This window comes from Elephantulus edwardii, unplaced genomic scaffold (genome assembly GCF_000299155.1).
Source record: "Elephantulus edwardii isolate Elephantulus edwardi_28Jun2011 unplaced genomic scaffold, EleEdw1.0 scaffold00052, whole genome shotgun sequence".
Lineage (NCBI taxonomy): Eukaryota > Metazoa > Chordata > Mammalia > Macroscelidea > Macroscelididae > Elephantulus > Elephantulus edwardii.
In genome coordinates, this window is record NW_006399802.1 from 3,300,853 (window position 1) to 3,322,435 (window position 21,583).

General features: G+C 44.6%; 1 protein-coding gene across 1 annotated transcript in view; it reads left to right on the forward strand.

Annotated features, from left to right (window-relative positions):
- Positions 1-21,583, forward strand: part of CCDC180 (coiled-coil domain containing 180) — a 59,513-nt gene that overhangs the window by 28,076 nt on the left and 9,854 nt on the right. The window contains exons 20-30 of the mRNA XM_006886961.1: positions 169-349; positions 1,166-1,312; positions 4,126-4,270; positions 4,462-4,578; positions 10,018-10,113; positions 11,884-12,003; positions 15,417-15,589; positions 15,837-15,886; positions 17,254-17,371; positions 20,119-20,185; positions 20,638-20,779. Coding sequence (XP_006887023.1) covers positions 169-349; positions 1,166-1,312; positions 4,126-4,270; positions 4,462-4,578; positions 10,018-10,113; positions 11,884-12,003; positions 15,417-15,589; positions 15,837-15,886; positions 17,254-17,371; positions 20,119-20,185; positions 20,638-20,779 — 1,356 coding nt within the window. The remainder of the gene's footprint in view (positions 1-168; positions 350-1,165; positions 1,313-4,125; positions 4,271-4,461; positions 4,579-10,017; positions 10,114-11,883; positions 12,004-15,416; positions 15,590-15,836; positions 15,887-17,253; positions 17,372-20,118; positions 20,186-20,637; positions 20,780-21,583) is intronic.

Genomic DNA, 21,583 nt, shown 5'->3' on the forward strand with positions numbered 1-21,583 from the left:
AGTCCTGACGTGAAGAGCAGCGGGGACGGCAGAAAGGGAATTGATTTGAATAGCCTGTGCTCTGCAGCTGCCCAAGAAGGAGCCCAGTTGACCATCTTCCCAGGAAATAAACAGCCTGACATATCGCAGGACTCGGAGAAGGCCCCTCATTTCCCCGTCCTCTTTCAGCTGAGCTCCTGCTTCATCAAGAGCATTTAGACAGTCACTGTGCTGGGGTGGTCGAGATGCTAAGGAAGGAGAGGATGATGTTCCACCAGTTCCAAGAGGAGCAGTTCGTGAGGAGCAGACACTTTGAGCGCAAGATTTACGACATAGAGTACACCTTCTTGAATGCCACCAAGAATCACAAGTAAGGGGCCGGGCCATTTCTGGCAAGCAGCTTCCCAATGGGCCCTTCCTCCCTGGTAGAGAGTTTAACAACTTCTGTCAGACACTTGGGGGCGGCACCAGATGCGGAGGTGGTGGGGGGCAGCCTGCATAGAGACAAGGCTGCAACTATAGTGCACAGGTGCAAATGGCATGTACTCTGAAAGGTCCTTGCTAGGAAAGACCTTTTTCTATTAAGAAAAATCTGAAAGAACTTCCTGCAAGGGGATGGTGTTTGAAATGACCTCCAAGGTCAGTAGGGGCACAGATGGAGATCAGCAGCAGGGAGGGGTCAGAATCTTCTATCAGAAAAGCAGCGCTGACCAGGCTTAGGGGAGGAGTCACTCAGGCAAACACGGAGCCCCAGGAAGACCACCTGGAATATAACAAGTGTGGGAACTGGGTAATAAATGTGGAGGCATCATAAGGACTGCACATGGGACATCTAGTGAGGGTGGCTTGATTGTAGAATCGGTGCTTGCAGGGCAAGACAAGCATGCAGGTGCCAAGGCAGAGCAGTGAAGAGAGTGCTGAGGGAGAACAGAGACCCCGTAGGACCTGAAGGTTTAGAAGTAGCAGGGACGAGAGAGGAGTGAGCTCCAATTCACTATGCTGGCAGTTACAGACTGTTTCTAGCACACCTTGGCACTTAGAGCTTCTGTCTAATACTCCCTTTCCTACCCAGAAGGGCCAAGCAGTGGTTCTGGTGGCCCCACAGCTGGGCTGGGCATGTGGAGCTTGGGGAGCCTGGGAGGACCTTACAGACCCAGGTCACCACTTGCCCCTTTGGTGCCCACAGGCTGATCACTCTCTCCAACACATTGCACAAGGAGCTGCTCAGCTACGTGGACGTCATGCAAGTGTCCCTGCGCAGCTTCCGGCAGTACTTGGAGCAGAGTCTGGGCAAGCTCCACTATACCAACATCGAGTTCCTCAAGCACTGCAGGTGGGAGCCGGCGTTCCAGGGCCCCCCACAAACTCAGGGTTCTCACTGGGGACCTGGGCTGGTTTCTCCCTTCTTTTTTTGCTCTGTGATCTTAGCTCACTCTTTTTTTACCCTCCATCCATTCATTGTTGCACTCTCTCCCTTCCCAACCCTCCCCCCAGCACACTACCCTCTTGGAAAAGTAAAAGAAAAAATTCTTTCATTGCTTTACAATCCCTTCCCCCAGGTCCACTCCACTATGCAGCCTTCGCTCTGGACTCCCGTCATGACAAAAATATCTAGTCACAGATCCCTTTTAAACAGTTTTCTCCCTCATCTGTTTCAATGCAGTATACATTATTGAACCTATATTTCTCAGTCTCCCTGCAACCCCTAGGTCAGTCCTGTTTCGCAACAGTGGCACCATGCAGACTTTGTCCTTTTGTGACTGAGATACTTCATTCAGCATAATGTCCTCCAGAGTCACCCATTTTGAGTAATATTGCATGAGTTCCTTGTTTTTCAATGCAGCGTAGTAGTCCATTGTGTGAATATACCACAGCTTCTCTATCTATTCGTTTGTTGATGGGCTCTTAGGTTGTTTCCAACTCCTTGCTATTGTGAACAAAGCTGCGATAAACATCAGTGTGCATCTATGTGCTTGGATGTCAGTTATGGTCTCTTTGGGGTATATTCCCAGTAGTGGAATTGCTGGGTCAAATGGTATCTCTACTTACAACTTTTTGAGAAAGCGCCATACTGCCTTCCACAGAAGCTCACTCTTAAATGAAAATAAATATGGGTTTGTGACAAGCCCCAAAAATCTCAAATTGCCATCGAGTGAGCAACAGTGCACGCTGACCCTCTATTGGTTCTGAGGCTGTGTATAGCACAAAAGCGGATTACCCATCTTTCTTCCTCAGAGCTGCTGGTGGATGCAAACCAACAGAGAGGCAGTGCCTTTGGGCAACTCCCTAAGGACTAGGCCAGTGACAGCCTGAATTCATATATTTTAAAGGTTCTACTATTTTTAATAGAAATGGCTTGCCTCCTGAAACTCTATAAACAGTGCTCAGGTCTTTCATTCACAGGGTTGCTATGAGTCGTCTACTATTCGATGGCACTTAACAACAACAACTATTATTTTAAAATCATTAATTGTATGCTCAATATAGCATAATCACAGAATTAGGGGGTTTTTAATACAGTGGATGACTTTTCCTAAATGTGTTTTCAAAGCATAGTTGTTCTATGTGCCCCATATGTGAATTTGTAAAAATAAAAAAAAAGCACTTCAGCTTTGTATGTGAAAGAACTCCTAGTTGCCATGCTGACACTAGCATTCCTGGTAAGTACCTTACCTTCTATATTGGTATCTGCAAGTATTTGTTTAGATTTTTCTAATTGTAAAAGTAGTATCTAATTTTTATAGAAAATGTGGGACGTAATGTAAACTAGAACAGAATTAGACATACATCAATCACTTCATTCTATCCTCCATATTGCAGTGCAGCGTGAGATTGCCCAATACACAAAGTAAGCACAGTTTTGTATTTTTCCACATCAAAGATTGTGCTTCTAAGGATGGCTGGCATCTCTCTTAACACCACGGCACATCTATACAGAATCGAAGCCTCTTTGATAATTTACGGTGTCCCTGACAAGGACACAGTGCCTAGTAAGCAAGATAGCAAAGTAAACAGCATTCAGTACAGATTAGCACGGAACATAAGTAAGCTTCTGCGTACCTTGCTGCTTGGGTAATCTGCACTGTGACTGCATCATGCTCTCATACGTTAGCCTCATTCTAGCTCTTTTCTTCAGGTTGTCCTTCCTATTCATAGACTAGCTCTTTAGCTGTGTTTAAACCCCTGATGAGTATTTTTAATCTTTACAGGTTTCACTTCTAGTTATAATGATTCTTTCTTAAAACTTCTTACTCTGCTTGTATTTTCAAGCTCAGTTTTATTTCTTCAAGAATTTTAATCTTAGTGGTTGTATTGTCTACACCTGGTAGTTCCAATATCTCAGTGGTGTATTTCTCCGGTCTATTCTGCTGACTTAAACTCATGGCATTTTATTTCCCTGTGCACCTTCAACTCCCTCAGTGAGCTGCTTGTGATTCTTTGGGGGGTAGGCTGATGTTGATTTCCTCTGGACAGGATTCTTACTTGCATGTGCTAGGCATTTGGGGACATTACCTACTCCGGACCATTTCACATTCTCATCTTGTTCTTGTTCAGATCATGCAAGAGACTATGAATTCAGTTTGCTGTGTGTTCAAAGAACAGTTTGCAGTTATAAATTCTCAGGAGGAGAAATTTCTGACCTTGCTTATCTTCAGATCTAGAAAGTCCAGCATCCTGGTCTCTGGTGTGGTCTATTTCTATTTCATCCTCAAACTAAAAGCATAGTCCTCTGGGCTTCTCCAGCCTTATGCTGTTTCTCTCCTTGTGCTGTCATCAAGGCTGAAGCTTAAGAAGTCTCCAAGGCAAAGTCTAGCTTTGTAGTACTTACATTCCAAAGGACGCCTTGCTCATCTGGGTCTCTGCAGAATTCTCGCCTTTATTCAGCCCAGAGAAAAAGGTTTTTATTTTTAATGCTCTCCAACTTTGTATTTTCTCCAGTCGGGTCTAACAGAGTATCTGATCTGACAAACAGGCAGAAATGGAAAGTCTACATCTTCTTTGGATTTTTGCTCCTGACTGAAGCTTATCTGGATTCAGTTTTCTGTGATACTGTATTTTTCAGTCTAAAACCTTGACAGCCTCAGCATTTGGTAGAGACTCTCAGGTTCTTGGTAGTGGCTATTATTTCTTCTAAATACTTTGCAGGTTGTTTTCAGAGGGAGGCAACTTTTCTGAGGAAGAAGTCAGCTCCCTGTCTAATAGACTGGAGAAGGAAGCAGCCCGGATAGAATCTGTTGAAAGTCTAATCATGATCAAAATGGAAAAGATGGAGAGCAAGTACCTGGACCAGGTGCGATCCCTAGGTCACCAGGATCCCAAGATGTTGGGCTACAAGATAGTCGGCCACCTTTTCAATGTTAAATGCAAGGGTCAGCCTCTTCCTTTCGTCTATCAGGTTAGCCTTCCCACCTCCATTTCCAAAGTCTTAAAATTAAGTTCTAAATTAGGCCCTCCTCTTCTATGCTTTTTCACCCAATACAGGCCCATGAGATCTTCAATAAGTTTGAAAGTAAATTTCATAATCTGTCAATGGACCTCATTTTCCTAGAGAAAATCCATCGGATACTGACAAATCTGCAAGTAAACATAAAGAGCGAGGTAGGATGGATTTGTTCCTCAAATATGAATGTTTATTTAACTCGACTTGCATGACAAGCGCTGCCTGGAGGGCTGCTGGGTGTATAGGCATGACCTCCACTCCGAGGCATTTACACATGAGCTGGAAAGATAGAAATGGAACCAAAACAACCACTGCTGTTCCCTGAGTCACACTAGGCTATGCGTCAAGCCCAGCAGCATGTTTTGATTCGTTATTTCAGTCTACACAAGGACTCTCTGAGGTCAGTATTGTTTCTATCTGTTTTTAGAGATACAGTGAGGCAAAGGATCATTAAGTGAGTTGGACAGAACACTAAACTCTTAAATGGTGAAGCTTGGACTTGAGGCCAAAGATTACCATGGACACAAAAGGGGAATCATGAGTGATGAGTGAGAGGAGAGGCTTGAACCAAAGCAAGGAGAGTGTTATCTCAAAAGGCTTAAGGGAGAGGTGGGGGCCATCTGGCAGGGGAGAGAAGCAGAGTATCCTGGAGGGATTATGAAGGCAATCCAGAGGGGCTGGAGCCAGGAGGAGAGCACATGGGGCGTGGTGAGGCTGGAGTTGGGCTGCTCAACAGAGCCTGGGGTGTACAGGCTCCTGGGGTGGTGGCAGTGTCAGGGCTTTGGAGCCATAAAATTTGAGCTGTGTTTGAGGAGAGCTGTCAGGCTAATGGGTGGTGGATGGTGCCAGAGGAAAAGGGCTAAGAAAGTGAAGTGGCAAGAATCGTGATCTCAATAAGGGAATTCTGTACCAGAACTGAGTGGTACTGGGATGCACAGAACTCAGGGTGCATCTGGGGAGCGGAATCAGGTCAAGGTGGTTCTTCTAGGGACCTCCTTGGTGCTGGGACAGATGAGATACAGTCTTTGGGAGTGGCAGACACTCAAATGCGAGAGCTATACTAGGATCTCAGGCTCTGGAGTCAGACAGGTGTGGATTCTGGTCCAGAGCTGTACTGTGGCCTCATGCAAGCATCTTCATTCTCTCAGAGACCTCTATTTCCTCATCTGTGAAATGGAAATAAAAACCAAGTGAGGGGATTATGGCATGAATTAAAGAGCTAATTAATATATTTAAGCTTGTGGCATAGTCCCTGATGTGTATTAAGTCCTCTGTACATGGAGGTACAAGTAAAGTACCTCACAGTGGAGCCTTGAAGTAACTTAGATGGGCCACTTACATGGAGCAGAGTCAAGCATCCAGCACACGACCACCAGTTGTTTAAGGAGCATGTCCCCAGTTATCCTCTAGCTGGTTCTGTCCCAGGTCCCTTTACAGGCACACTAAGAGCTGATACTTGGGGAATGTGTTTTATACAGTGGTTTCCTCTTTTAACAAATAAAAGGATGATAAATAAGATATACTTTTATTGTGGAAAATATTAAAGAAATAAAAAAGGTAGGAAACAATCTATAATTAAACTGGAAGAAATCTTTGCTAATATTGTATTTTATACTTTTATATCTATTGTTGTTTGATGTTGAGTCAGAAGTGACTCATAGCTGACCCTCCAGTGGGTATATGTGTGTGTGCATGTGTGTGTGTGTGTGTGTGTACACACACGCACACACACATATAGTTGTGTATCATTGAATAAGAACTGACTCCTAGATGACCTTTCAGCAGGTTTTCCAGCAGTATATCACATGGGATGAGAGATGTCCATCTTTCTCTTGCAAAGCAGCTGGTGGATTCAAGCCACCACGTACCTTTGAATTGGAAGCTTAATTCCTTACCACTAAGACACTAGATCTCTCTCTCTCTCTTTCTCTTTCTCTCTCTAGATAGAGATAGAGATAGAAATGATAGAGGTTCAGGTAGAGGTAGAGAGGGAGAGAGAGAGAGACAGAGAGAGAGAGAAAGACATATTCTCTAGGTCGTATAGCCCTGGTGTACAAGTTGCTGTACAGTGGTAACTTGTGTTTGCTGTGAGGCTGAACACTGTGACACTGATGTGTCAAATGCGTTAGTGGTTGGTTACCCAATGTGGACAGAGAGTGGGGTGGAGCTCCCTGATGAAAACAAGCTTGGAAGCAGGAGTGGCATCCACTTCCGAAATACCTTGCCTCCAGAAACCCTATGAACCTGGAGAGAGGATGAAAGGCACCCAAGCGTTGAGGACTTTCCTTTATAGGGTCGCTATGAGTCACCTGCGACTCAACAGCACTTAACAACAACAACAACATACACACACACACACGTGTGTGTGTGTGTGTGTGTGTGTGTGTAACCCTCCAATGGATTTTCAGAGGCAGTTGATCACAGGGGAGGAGATTGCCCATCATTCTCCTGCCGGAGCAGCTGGTGGCCTCAAATCACCTCTTGTCACTAGCCCACCATATAGATATAAATATAGAGAGAGATTAGATAGAGACAGAGATATAAATTAAAGGTAAAGTGTACAAAATTAGCACTTTTTATTCCTACAGTTTTCTAAACTATGATATTTCTTCTAATATAACACCATTGTTGTTGTAAGTATCTGTCTATCTAAGGGATCCCTGGTGACATAATCTGTGAGGAGTTCACTGTTAACCCGAAGATATCGGCTCTCTAGCGTTTCAAATCCCCAAGTCATTCCTCTAGAGAAAGATGGCATTCTCCTCCTGTGCAATTTACAGCCTCCAAAATGTGCTAAAGGGTCAGCTATGAGTTTGTTCCAACTTGCTGGAAATAAAGAGAAATAAAACAAGCCAGCTCATGTATTCCAAGAAATATGGAAATAAGTAAGATAAGAAAAGTTATTTTTCAAAATGGAATGTCTGTGGACATTCTCGCTGCTACTCAGGGAAGCATCTATGTAATTGTTAAAATGGATTATTCTGTTTGTATTCCTGGTAGTGCTGCTAAATTATGTTCTCTTCCTGCAGTGCAAAGTGTCACAACTCAATAATCATGTTCATGTTTTCATCAATATTTCAAATAATTGGTTTAGTTCTTGGATTGGATAATGGAAGAAACACACTAATTTACCTTACCTTGTCCTATTCATCTTTGTATTTATCTTTAGACTAGATTGGAGGCATTGAGGCCATAGGGTGTATCTAGCTGTGTAACCATCAAAATGGTTTGTTGTTGTGTATCGTTGAGTCAGAACTGACCCATAGCTGACCTCTTGGTGGGTTTTCAGAGGCAGTTTTTAATCACTCCGGGGAAGATTGCCCGTCTTTCTCCTCCAGAGCAACTGGTGCCTTCAGGATTGCAGCACAGCTTCTTAACCAATAGGCCATTATATTTCTGTAGAATTTTGTACACCCAAACCCACTTACTCCACAGATAAGCTGGCTAATAACCACTGAGTTTTTCAGCAAAGTGATAACATGTATCTACGTCTTTGTCCTTTGAGGGAGTGCTAGTGACTTAGTGGCAAGGAGTTGTACTGCCAACCCAAAGGTTCAAATCCTCCGGCAACTTCATAGGAGAAAGATGGGCAGTCCTCTCCCAGTTGATTCTCCCATTTGATTTACAGCCTCTGAAAACCCGCTGGAGGTTCAGCTATGAGTCAGTTCAGACTTGATGGCAATGAATTAGTGAGTGAGTTGTCCTTTGATATACATACATTGCCTGGTGTATTTTAAGCTGATGTTAATTAGAGAACAGAGTTCGGGTTTTTTGATCATAGGGTCTCAATGAGTTGTATTCGACTTGACGACACTTAACCACTGCTAAGTGAGACTAGTGTTATATTTGGAGGAACATTCTTCTACTTTGTACATCATTCCTTGTCAGCTTGTTGTACTGAGGTAATCTGGGTTTGCTATGATGCTGAACCTTGCTCATTGGGGTATTAAATATCATTATGGTCTCCCAATGTTATAAAACAGGTTTGGAAGCTGGAGTGGTATCTACTTCCTAAACCACATGCCTTTGGAAACTCAATGAACTTGGAGAAATAATGGTAGTTGTGGAAAGGCTTCAGGACTTTTTGTTCATAGAGTCACTATGAGTCGTACTCAACTTAATGGCAATTAACAACAACAAGGGATTTCTCATATTTGGCCTAAAATTCCCACTAATAAAATCTCAAAATTACTCCCCTGGAGAAGAGGCCCAATTGCATAGCAAGGCAAAGGAAAAATAAACTCAAAGTAAAATGAGATCAAAGCATAAAGTAAACAGCAGAGTGGTCAGCGAAAGAAGTCAAAGTCTTACAGAGATTGTGTCTTCTCTCCCGAAGACTAATGTCTTCTGGTGAGCTCTGGTGGCCTAGAGACAAGAAACTGCACCACAATCTCAGAGGTGAGCAGTTTGAATCCACCAGATGCTCTGCTGGAGAAGGAGGGACAATTTTCTCCTGTACCAGTCAGATCTGATTTGATGGTATACACACAAAAAATAGTAAAAAGTTTAAAACATTTTTTAGAAAAAGACTGATGTCTTCCTTTGTCTCTGGAGTGGTGCTAGAGCAGGGCCACCAACTTAAGCAGTTTGTGTGCAGGGAGGTCTCAGGTTGGCTCTCGTTCTTGCAGGAAGCTGAGAAAGTCTTTCTTCTGCTTGTAGCTCTCTGGCGGGGACCTGAAAAGACAGGGTAATGGTGGGTGTAGTACAATGGTGATTAATTTTATAAAACAAAATGAATGGGAATGATTGTATAAAACACAATATGAATGAAGACTAGTGTGAAACATAATGTATATGAACCTTTATATTTGTAAGTAAACAAATATAAAAGAAAAATTTTTTTAAAACCACAAATGAAGTCATTGCAGAGCAGAAACTACTCTGTTTCTAGATTATTAGCACCTCCTAGTGGAGGCTTGGGGGGAATATGTCTGTTGCTGAGCCCAAAAAGGCATGATTGCCACCTGGTTTCACCAAAGAAAAATTTAAGATAATAAGCAACTTGACTTTTAGAAGTAGTAATTGGCGTGTTTCTATAGCTTTTTCTCTAATCAACAGTTCCACTCTTCCTGTCCTGCCTTCCAGGCATGCAGATACTGATTATCTGCCTTCACTCAGTAGGCATGAACAGTCCCGCCCTTCAAAACCTGCAACGTTTGCCTTTCTAAGCCAACTTTCAGAGAAGGAGGGATTTCAGATGAAATTTCGATGAACCTGTAAAAACCAGGCCCAAGACACCCAGCCTTCTCTGACATACTTTGGCCCCCTGTAGCAGTTATTAACCCTAGCGCGGCCATCTTTCTTGGAAACATGAGGCTAGGAGTATGTGTTCCTAGAGGAAGGAGGCATTTAAGCCTCTAGTATTGTTATTAACTTTGCTTCCATTCTCAAAAATTCTTTTATATAGTTTAAAAAGCACACTGGTTTTTTCCCCCCAATTTTGGTTATCAATCTAGTTTCTAGAAAAATATACATGTTTTTTCTTTTTTTTTTTTGTTTCTCAATACTTCATCCATTTCTCAAATAACATACTTTGCAGAACCTTTTTCCTAAAAGAAGTATTCTAGGTACAACATCTGGAATCTGTGCTCTCCTAGGTGGCAAAATCCAATTTGCAAGCAGATGAACTAAATTCTTCTCTGGAGCAACTTAAAAGCAAGATAGAAATTTGTAACAGCTCAAAAGAGAAAAATGTAAGTGTTCAGTAGATTCCAAACAGTACATAGTAAAGATGCTTCATGCTGGAATCATAACCAATTTACATCTGCATTCAAGATGTATGCAAAGAACTTTGGTCCTGGGAAGCTTCCCAGGAATTAAGGGAACAGTGAGAAACCAGCCACCCATTCCTACACACCACCCCACCTCGCACCTCTGCAGCCACCAAGCAAGCACGTGGAGTCTATCTAGCATAGAGCCTAGAGTGTGGCTTCATTTGACGGCCCTCCCCTCCCCCCATGAGCAGATCATAGTCAGAATTGAACTCTGCATAAATTTCATCCTGTTGGATTCGTTGGATCTTAGCGCACGCACTGGTCACTTCTGTTTTCTATGCATAAACTCTGACAAGTCTGAATTGGAACAAAGTTTGGGAGAAGTGAGGTTCTTTGTAAATGCCCACCACGCCTCTGACCAGCACTTTGGGTCTCTGGATGTGTATATTTGTCCTTTGGCCACTCCTGCTTGTCTCTGACCCTGGGCCACATACCCTCCTGCCCTCAGCGGGCTTTCCTCAGCAGCTCAGCCTGGCACTCCACTCTGAGAGCCAGGATTCCAGCCACTCTTCCTCATGCCTCTTCCTCACCCCTGTCTTTCTTCTTCTGTACCACTGAGTCTGAGTTGTGGTTTTATTGTAACAGCCACTGAAAGGAGGACATTCCTTTTTCCCTTTGTTACTTCTTCTTGAAAAGTGATGCTTTTTTTAAAAAAGATGTTTAAATGACCCACAAAGTATAGAATGGACAATGGGTGGCCCTGTTATGCTTGTGTCAACAGAGAGCAGTCTTAATCACATCACACGTCTCACTGTGTTTATGTGCCTGTCCCTCCACTGAGATCCCTTACACTCTAGTGGGATGTGCAGGGGAAGGGAGGTCTCTATACTTTCCTGGTCCATGAGGAGCCTCCATCCACTGAGCACCAGGGGACAAAGGGTTAATCTAATGTGATTGATTACTCAGCTCCTAGAGGAAGCCCTGTCTCCCGACACAGAAATGTTTTCTTTTCTCTGGTTTCCTTGCTATTCATCTTTCTGCCTTGTCCCCTCCAGGGTGCTCCCGGGTGTAGGTGGGGTGCAGACAAGCCATGCGTGCGACAACATGAGCTTGTGCATGTCAGCCTGTTTGGTGTTGACAGAGGAGATGGACTTGAAACACCCCTACAGAGCAGTAATTAAAACCATGAGATTAGGAGACATCAGAGATATGATGGACATTTGGTCTTTGTGGGTCCACACTGTGCATTTGGGGGATATGGTCTATAAAGACACTGCTCCGAGAAGGAGTAGGCAGTGTTATCAGACCTTGTACTGAAAATGGCCACATAAATTTAAAAAATAAAATAAAAGCTGTGGTGGTTTTATTCTTAAATGCCTTTGCCAGTTTTCCCTTCCCCCAAACAAAACAGAACAAAACAACCCCATGCACTGTTAAAGCTGGAAGAGACTCTAACTGGAAAGACATGTTTTAGGACTGCATATTCTAGACGAGGACGGTGAATCTAGCAGGTTTCAGTGCCTAGAAATGAACCTGTGAGACCAAGGGTGAAATTCCCAGCGGCCACATCACTGGATATGTTGGGCCTGTACAGCTCCTGAGAGGGCCAGCCCAGTAGTTCACCCTACAATTGAGAGGCCTCGGGGGAATGGATGAGGAACTAGCTGGGACCTGACCCCTAACTTTGCCCAGGTTCCTGGAGTGCCCCCTCTTTTCTTCAGGCTGTGATCTTCTCTGTGTTCTCATTAGGCAGTGACTACAAGTGCCCTCCTCAGCTTGGTCCGAAGTTGGATCACCAAAGTGAACCAGAGGATCCGGTACCTCAACTGCACATCAGAAGTCGTGTCTGTGACTCAAGTGATCAATACCGTAAGAAATGGAAAGGGGGAAGGGGGCTTGGGGAAGGGGAACTCGAGCTATTGTGTCTTGGTTCTGATATTGCTGGTTTTGGCATGCTAAAGAGACGAGGGGACTCATAGGCCCTTGGTGAACCTCAGGTCTACTGGGGGGGGGGGGCCTTATGATGTAAGACTGAAGAATCAGACCTGAATTTTAACCCAAGAGCAGCCACTTACCTGCATAGGGCTCTGAGGAGACTTCTTATGTCCTGGCCCTCAACTCATCCTACCCTCTTGTCTCTCAAGCTGCCCCCCACCCCTTTGTCTACCTGCATCCATGAGCCCTCACTCACTCCCTCCCCCCAGCTTCCTTCCTTCCTTTCCGTCCCTGACTCACCAAGTTACCTGTGCCTTCTTGCCAGCCCCCTCTTCCACCATGGTCTTTTTATTCCCCAAGCTCCAGACAGGTAAAAAAATTAGAAAAAGCCACTCCCACAGAGCTACTCTTCTACTCTCGCGATCAAGGTCAAACCCCTTGACTTAGGCTTGCTGAGTTCTTTAGAGAGCCAGAACCAATGAAGCTTATATATGGGTCTATGTGCAGAGAGAGATTTAGTTCCAAAATGTGGCTCATGAGCTTATAGTGGCGTCCGGGGACACTAATGTGTACAAATCACCAGCAAGCAGGCCAGATCTGAGGTTGCTGGTTCGGAGGCTGCCAACTTTGGAAACATACATCCAAAGGCTTTTGTTGAGAAGCAGGGTCACAGAGAGCGGGCTTTGGACGCTTCTGATTCCAGACGCGGATGGATCCAAAATGCATCCTGTAAAAGCAGGATCAAAGGTGACTGACTTTGGATGGTGATAAGCTGGAAGCCAACCAGTATGGCAGGCTGTTAGTAGAGGTCTTGAGACCACAAGCTGCCTAGTCAGATGTGCGCAGACTGGGGGGAAATGTCTCCAGGGTCCATACATACACAAGGCCACATTCCCGAGAAGACCTCCTTTCCATTAGATACGGCTGTTCATATATGTGCAGGATAGTATTTCATCCGAACCAGATAAGGGAGAACCTTTCTTTACAGATGTGCTTCTAAGAATCCTGCTTCATTAGCATCTCGGTATTAACCTCACATCCCTTAGCCCAAAACGCCCACTCCCTCACGACCACGAATCAGTTCTAACTCATAGGGACTCTCTCTTGAGTTTCCAAGACTGTAAATCGCAATGCAGAGGAGACTGCGTCTTTGTCCCACTGGTGGATTTGAACTGCTGGAGCCTCACAGTCATTGGTCTAACAATACAATTCACTACGGACTATGCCACGTGAGTCCCCTTAAGTTGACACAGTCTGTCTCCTTCAGTGTATAGATGTAATAGGTATGTTGTTGTTATGTGCCATCGAGTCACTTGCTACTCATAGTGACCCTATGTACAAGAGCCCTAAACTCCATTCTATCCTGTGCCAACTTCGCAGTCTCAAACACACACATTCCCACCACTCCAGTCACAGAACTGATCCATCTCATCAAGGGTCTTCCTCTTCTGCGCCATTCCTCCACTCTCCCAAACATGATGTTCCTCTCCTAGGACCAGTCCCTTCTTGCAACATGCCCAAAGTATGTCAGATGAAGCTTCAGAATTATTGACTCCAAGGAGCATTCTGGCTTCACCCTCTCCAGGACAAACCTGTTTGTTCTCTTAGCAGTCCATGGTATATTCAACACTTTTCTCCAGCATCACAGCTCAAAAGCATCAATTCTCCTTCTATCATCCTTATTCACTCACTGTCCAACTCTCCGATGAATAGCACATAATTGCAAAGACTATAGTCTGGATCCGGCGCACCTGAGTCTCCAGCCTGACGTCGTTGCTCTTCAGTACTCATGAGAGGTCCCTCATAGCTGACTTTCCCAATGCAATTCGTCTCTTGATTTCCTGGCTGCTGCTACCAAGAGTGTTGATTGTGGAACCAAGCAAACTAAAACTGTCAACTATCTTAATCTCTTCACCATCCATACTGATGCTGCCAATTGGCCCAGTGGTGAGAATCTTTGTTTTCTTGATATTGAGCTTCAATCTATCTTGAAGGCTGCAGTCCTTGACTTTCTGCAGAAAGCACTTCAGGTCCTCCTCAGTTTCAACAAGCAGGGTTGTGTCATCTGCATAACACAGGTTGTTGATGATTCTTCCACCAATCTTGATGCCACATTCTTCCTCATACAGCCCAGCATCTCGGATGATCTGTTCTGCATACAGATTGAAAAGATATGGAGACAGAATACATCCCTGACGGACCCCCTTCTTGATTTTGAATCATGTAGTGTCTCCTTGCTCTGTTCTGATGACTGCCTCTTGGTCCAAGTATAGGTTTCGCATTAGCACAATCAAATGTTCTGGGATTCTCATTCTTCTCAAAGTCAGCCATAGCTTGTTGTGGTCCACACAGTCAAAAGCCTTTGCATAGTCAATGAAGCACAGATAGACATTCTTCTGGTATTCTCTGCTTTCTGCCAAGATCCATCTAACATTAGCTATACTCTCCCTAGTACCATGGCCTCTTCTAAAATCCAGCCTGCACATCTGAAATGAAATAACACTGACATTCCAGTTATTAATAGAGACTTGCAGCTGTTTCTCCTCATTTTGAGATGCCACATCAGCAAATGAATACTTTTTTGGGTGAAAGACCCACTCTATGCTGTGCATCAAGGTGTACTTTATTTTCACAGGGCATTGCTTCCAAAGTTGCATTTTGAGTGCCTCCTAATCCGAGGGGCTACTCTGGCCCTATACTGAGCAATGTCCTAGTGCTCTTCCTAGGGTTTTCAAAGGCTACTTGTTTCAGAAGTGGGTGAACAGCCCTATTTCTTTCTTAGTCTGTCTAGCCTGGAAGGTCCCTGACCCCTCTCCACCTGGGTAATCTTGCTGGCATTTGAAATATCAATGACATCAGTTCCAGTATCACAGCAACAAATAAGCCAACACAGTGCCGCACACTGGCTCCTGGAGGCCTCTTAGACCTGCGACTGTCTATCTCACTCTAATCACCTAGAAGATGCTGGAACTGGCCCCAATTTTGGTTGAACATTTATCTGGATAAGTATGTGTTAAGTGTCTTCCCTTGATTGGAGACCAAAAGGACAAAGAATATGAATGAGTTCTTCACCACTGTGTGCCCAAAACACAAGACAGAATCTTGTATCCAGGAAACATTTTTGGAGCCGCTCATGCATACATACTGCCTTGAATGAATGAATGAATGAATGAACAAAAATTTAAGGGAGAAAGGGTAATCGCCATCACATAGCAGAGGAACAGAGGCTCAATGTCTCCAGCCACATGACTCACATGTGATAGGTCTGGAATGGCTACCAGGCCTGTCTGCCCCCATGTCCCCTGGACAGGTCCATACAATCTCTTCTTGTCTTTTCTGATCCACAGGACCAACTCATTATTGACACAGAGGTGGAGAGTGACATCTTGGTATCATCAGAAGTCCTTGAAGAAGATGCCAAATTGGACCTGGTCACCCCCGAGTCCTTTGCCCAGCCATGCCGCATGGGAAAGTCTATGGTTGAAGATCCGGTGATAGAAGTGGTCAAGAGGATCCTGCAGTGAGTGGTCCAGGCGCACAGAGAAGCTGTGCTTTTGGACTTGTGGTCCTGAGCCTTCAAGGGGCATCTGTGGGGTCCAACACACCTGGGTTGCTATGTCAGCTCTTTGGGTAAAGGGGTTTGATTTTGTGGGATCTTGGTTCCCTGATGTGGTGCTAAGGACTAACCAAGATGGTGTGCAGTGCTCATGCCTGAATTGCCCTTGTGGTCACTTCACAAAAGCTCATGCCTCTTCATTTGGTTTCAGACATCCCGAATCAAAAGGCTACTCCTCTGAAAAAGATCGGTCACAGATAAGTAAGGGTCAGTGGGCTTTTGGTCTCTGGGCAGCCTATGGGGAGGAGGCCCAGTGCTATGGGGCCCATCCTCACCTCCCATCCTCACCTCCTGTCTTTTATCCTGTGCACTCATCATTCAAAGACTTAAAAAGAACATCTGGCCGCCGGTGGGAGGGCAGCACCCCAAAGAAGACCTTGTCTGTTGTCAGTGCCGCCTCAGTAGGGAGGTAGGACCACTGGGCTGGGCTGGACCCTTTTCCCAATCGGAGCTACCCTAGATCTCTTTGCCTCAGCCCCTAAATCTGTTTCCCGTCAGTGGAGACCAGAGGAGGGCTTCACTGCTTTACCAGTCTCTACTCAGAGCACAGTGACTGTGTTCCAGCTCCCAGACTCTGGCACAGCGTTAGTTCGAGCTCATCCTTGCTAAGTGAGGAGGTCTTCCACACAATCCTCCCATCTTGAGAACATGTCTAGGGATTACTAGTTTCAGATGGTGCTGATAATCTGAATCTCTGTCACACTCCCACATGCTCATGAGTTAGGGAGAGGAACAGAAGAGGCCAGTTTTCCTTGGGTGACATGATGGAACTTGCAGGAGTCCTGCGACTTGGTGTCCTGGTGGTGCTCTGTTCTCTAGCTGCTATGGGGCCCTTAGGCTCATGGCTTTCTGAGTGTATGTTTGCTTTACACACAACTAAGCCTCCAGCTGGTTGTACTCTCCATACAAGGTGAGCAACAGGATCAACAAAGTTGCAGTAACTTTCTGGATGTTCTACACGCCATAATTAGCAAAGTTTAGTGTATGGTTTTGTGAAAGTGGCAGTAAGAGAAACTTCTGCCTGACTGGAAAATTTTAGGGGTATCAGATAAAATACAGGCCTTCTCGCAGGCAGCATTTGGGACATTGAGATCACCACAGGCAAGTTGTTTCTGACTCAAGCCAGAGAGTTTTCAAGGCTGTCATCATCCAAAAGCAGATGCCAAGCCTGTCTTCCAAGACGTCTCTGGGTGGTTTTGAACCATCAACCTTTGAGCTAGAAGTCACATTGTTCTCACCATCCAGGAACTCCTCTTTGGGAATACGTTTATCTGAAATTCACACTGAGATAAGCGTTCCATTTTTATTTGCTAACTTTGCAGCCTTGTATATCACTTTGCCTGCGTCTCTACACATTTCTGATTCTGAGCCACCCATCAGTGGTGTTGATTTGGTTTGGTTACATCAGCTGATGGTCCCTTTACCAATAAAGGTGCCGTCAGAGTCACCAGGACTAGGACGGTATCTTGAAATGCTCAGGCTCAGAAAAGAATCAGGTGGACTAGTGGGTGGACCCATTCCTCAGGACCCAGGTGGGGCTCCTGAGGTTCCCATCTGCTTGCTGTCAGTCCTCGGTCTCCAGTGCACTGACCTGCTTTGGTCTTACAGCTTCACCCGGTTCTCTAAACACAGTCGGATGGATAAGTTCCACCAGGTACTTGGGGAGAAGCCACCTCCTCTGGCTAAGTAAGTGTCCAGCATCCTTTCCTTTACCTCCATTTTAACCTGTTGTTTTGGTCGAGGGGTCACCTATACTTGACTTTACCTAAGGAGAAAATAAGAAGGGAGGGGGTGCAAAAGCATCAAGGGAGAACAGCTAGGAAAGGGAAAGGAAACAGTTCAGGGTCAAGGTCAGTTTGTTTCAGGCCATTTCACCTAGATTGGTTGCGTGATAGACACATTCACCACATTTTCTAAGTTGAGCATTTCAAAGTGCCAGCACACTCCTCTGAGATTGGCTTTTCGTAAATTTTTTCACGCCAATCCCCTACCCATCCTCATTTCCTCTGTTTCAAGTATAATGACACACAAAATCTCATTCACTTAGTATGGCTCCATTTCAAGCAGACAAGGAGAATTTCAACCTCAGAAATTAAAAAAACACTGGGAAACTATTATGGCCTACAGAGACACCCACCCCCCAGCTCTCCCTAAGTAAGAAAACCTTTGGTCACAGCTTGTTCCCCAGAGAACTGGAACACTGAATAAGGATGACAAAAGAAGAACCCATGCCTTTGAGCTGTGGTGTTGGAATACCCCATAAACTGCTGAAAGAACAAACAAATATTTCTTGAAGAAGGTGCAGCCAGAGTGCTCCTTGGAAGCAAGGATGATAAAGCTTTGTCTCACATACTTTGGGTGTGTTGTTAGGAGAGGCTATTCCTTAGAGAGGGACACCATGCTTGGAAAGGTGAAGGGTCAGTGAAAGAGAGGGAGACTCTCAACGAGATGGACTGATACGACGACTGCTGCATTGGGCTTGAGTGTGTCAGAAATAGTGAAGATGCCACAGGAAAAGACACGGTTCAGATCTGTTGTTCATAGGGTTAATCAGAGTCACATTCAACTTGATGGCACCTAACAACAACAGCTATATAGATCCGCTAAATAAGTCCTGGGATACATGCCTAGGAGGTAAAGTTTCCAATGAGAATATTTGGTTGCCATGAGGCTATTTGATTTTTATCTATAGGAAATATTTTCCTACTTTGAATAAGTACTGAGGCCCTGACAGGCGCAGGGGATGTGCTGGAGTGTCCTTGTGGACTTTACAGCCAGCTGGGTGAGATGGAAGGGGCAATAAGCCAGTTACACAGATCAACCAAAGGTCACTGGGGCGACACAGAACAGCGAGAAAAGGCAAAGACACAGCCGGCGTCTGAGAAAGAATAACATTAACCAAGAGGAAAGTGCGTGGTGTTTTCTGGAGAAGGACTAACTTGTGCAAAGATTGTGGCTCCAGAGTGAAGAATGACTGAGAGTGATGAGGCTGAAACGCTTAGGATCAGGTGGGCCAAAGGGAAGCCAAAGCAGAGGAAGGAAACTTGCGAGGGTTCAGCCCTTGGTTTGTTACACATGTTTAGAGACATGAAACGTGACAAATATAAATATTAGGTAAGACCATCCCCGGACCTCAGATGAACTGTCCAACTCTAAGTCTGACCATGCAGCTGAGTGCTTGTAGGGGACTTGTCTGATTCTGTCCACACTGAGGAGCCCGGGCCCTTGGTTTCTCTCATCTTATGCGCATTCCAAGTAATTATTTTTTTTATTTTATTTTATTATTTTTGTGTGAGTGTACCGTCAAATCAGATCTGACTGGTACAGGAGGAGATTGTCCCTCCTTCCCCGGCAGAGCATCTGGTGGATTCAAACCGTGTGCCTCTGGGATTGTAGTTGCAACTCCTTGCCACTAGGCCACCAGAGCTCCCCTCCAAGTAATTATTTTTTAATTAGTTTTTCTTTTATTGTTTCACATTTTCTTCCCCTCCTATCCTACCCACACAATGCACCTCATTTCCAGCTTTTTATACATAGAATGTCATCTGCTCACCTGTTTTAATGCAGTATTCATTATCTACCCACTATTTTCTCATTCTCTCTCCAACCCCCTTCATATCTGTCCTATTTTATAACAGTGGTGTTATGCAGTGATTATCCTTTTGTGACTGAGATATTTAACGCAGCACAATGTACTCCAGGCTCCCCCATGTGTACAATGTTTTATGTGTTCATTATTTTTTAATGTTGTGTAATATTCCATTGAATGTACCATGAAAACAAACAAATTCATCCTGGAGAGGGTTAAACCAGGCTGCTCCTTGGAGGCAAGGATTCTGGGGCTTCGTCTGGCATACTTTGGACATGTTGTAAGGAGGGACAGGTCCTTGGAGAAGGACATCATGAGGTGGATTGATTCAGTGACGGGTAATCGGGATGGGTGTGTCAGAGGCAGTGTGATTGGCACAGGATAGAGCAGGGTTTAGGGCTGTTGTACATAGGGTCGCTATGAGTCACAAGCGACTCAACAGCATGTAACAACAACAACAACAACAATAACAATATTCCATTGTGTGAATGCATCATAGTTTTTATGTCTATTCCTTTGTTGATGGGCACTTGGGTTGCCCCCATCTCTTTGCTAGTATGAATAACACAGCAATAAACATGGGTGAGCATACATCTGTTTGAGTACTTTAGAGTATATATTCCCAGTAGTGAAATTGTTGGGTCAAATAGTATTTCTATATGCAACTTTTTGAGAAAGAGCCAGACTGCTTTCGATAGTGGCTGTACCATTTTACATTCCTATCAGTAGTGAGTAAGAGTTCCAGTCTCTCCACAACATCCTCAACATTTGTTGTTTGCTGCACTATTGAATTTTGCTATTGTTGCTGGGGTGAGATTATATCTCATAATTGCTTTTGTTGCAGGCATTTTAGAGGAATCATCCTGACCCTTCTCTGGAATAGCAATGATAAGCTGTTGACCATCATCGAGGTGAGGGCCAGCCGCCCATCCAGCCATTGCTGGCCACACTTCACCAGCTGCTTTTACCTCCTGCACTCTGCTAACAGTGGCCAAGAAGGAAACATGAGAAAAAAAGATAAAAGAATCCCCCCACACACACACCCTGACCCCCGACCATCCTTTGTGATGTTTGTAATCCTACAAAATTCATTTGTTCTGTCACTTACTCAGTCATTACACATTCCTTGAATACCACCTGTATGTCACACACCAGGCATGCCCAGAGGAACAAGCCCAGCCTCTGATCCCAGGAGCTTTGTGCCCATCAGGGAGGCAGGCAGGTGGGCTGTGGGGTTGGCTCCTGGGAATATGAGTAAAGAAGAGGTAGAGATGGGGGGGGGAAGGTGGAGAAGAGAACAGGGTGGGGCACGTGAGGAGTGTGGACTGAACTCCCACGGTGAAGGTCCATTCTTCTCTTACAGGACTTCTACCGCAAAGAGAAGCACCCAGTCACTAAGCCTGACTGTATGTATGAAACCTCTGACCAGTGTGCAGACAGCATCACCAAGAAGATCCTGGACTACCTGGCCCAGACAGACGAGTACCACAACTCCTGCCTCATTGGTGGGTGCGACATGATGTCAGGGTCTGGGTTGAACTAGACCAGGGCCTGACTTCTGCTTAAGATCCTGATACCAGGCAGGGATACCAGGACGTCTTTGCTGTGAAAAAGTGTAATCTTGAGAGTGGGTAAAAATCCTTGGTCAAGTTTAACTGAGGGAGAGAAACAATGGGCAAAATGTTTTTCTTAAGAAAGGTGGTGATTTAAAATTAAGTCTATTTGATTTTATCTAAATAGGCATTCTACGTATGATAGCGGTCTGAAACAAGAGATGCATTACACAGAGAATGGGGGGAAGGTAAAGAGAGTTGGAGGGAGGAAAAATGTGCATCAGTGAGTGAATGAAAGACCAACCTTTCTGTAAACAGTGGTTAAAATCACAGTTAAAAGACAAAAAAAAATTTAAAAAATACATCACCACTAAAAATGTAGTTGTTCTTTCCACAGATATTTATTAGTTATTTATTTTGAAGCAGGATTGGCATCTACTTAATAAACCACTTGAGTCTGGAAGCTCTATGAACTTTGATAAATGTCGATAGTTGTAGAGGGGCTTCAGGCCTTTTGTTCATAGGGTCACTATGAGTTGTGTTGCACTCAAAGGCAGTCAACAACAACATTTATTAGTATGTCTGGCTTGTGCTGAGCTGTGCAGAACATGTTATCCACAGCCCAGTGGGGAACAGGACAAGAAAGCAGGCAGTTAAAATCTACCTTGCAGAATAATCCAATTGAAAAATGGGCACAGGATATGAACAGACACTTCACCAAGGAAGACATTCAGATGGCCAACAAGCACATGAAGA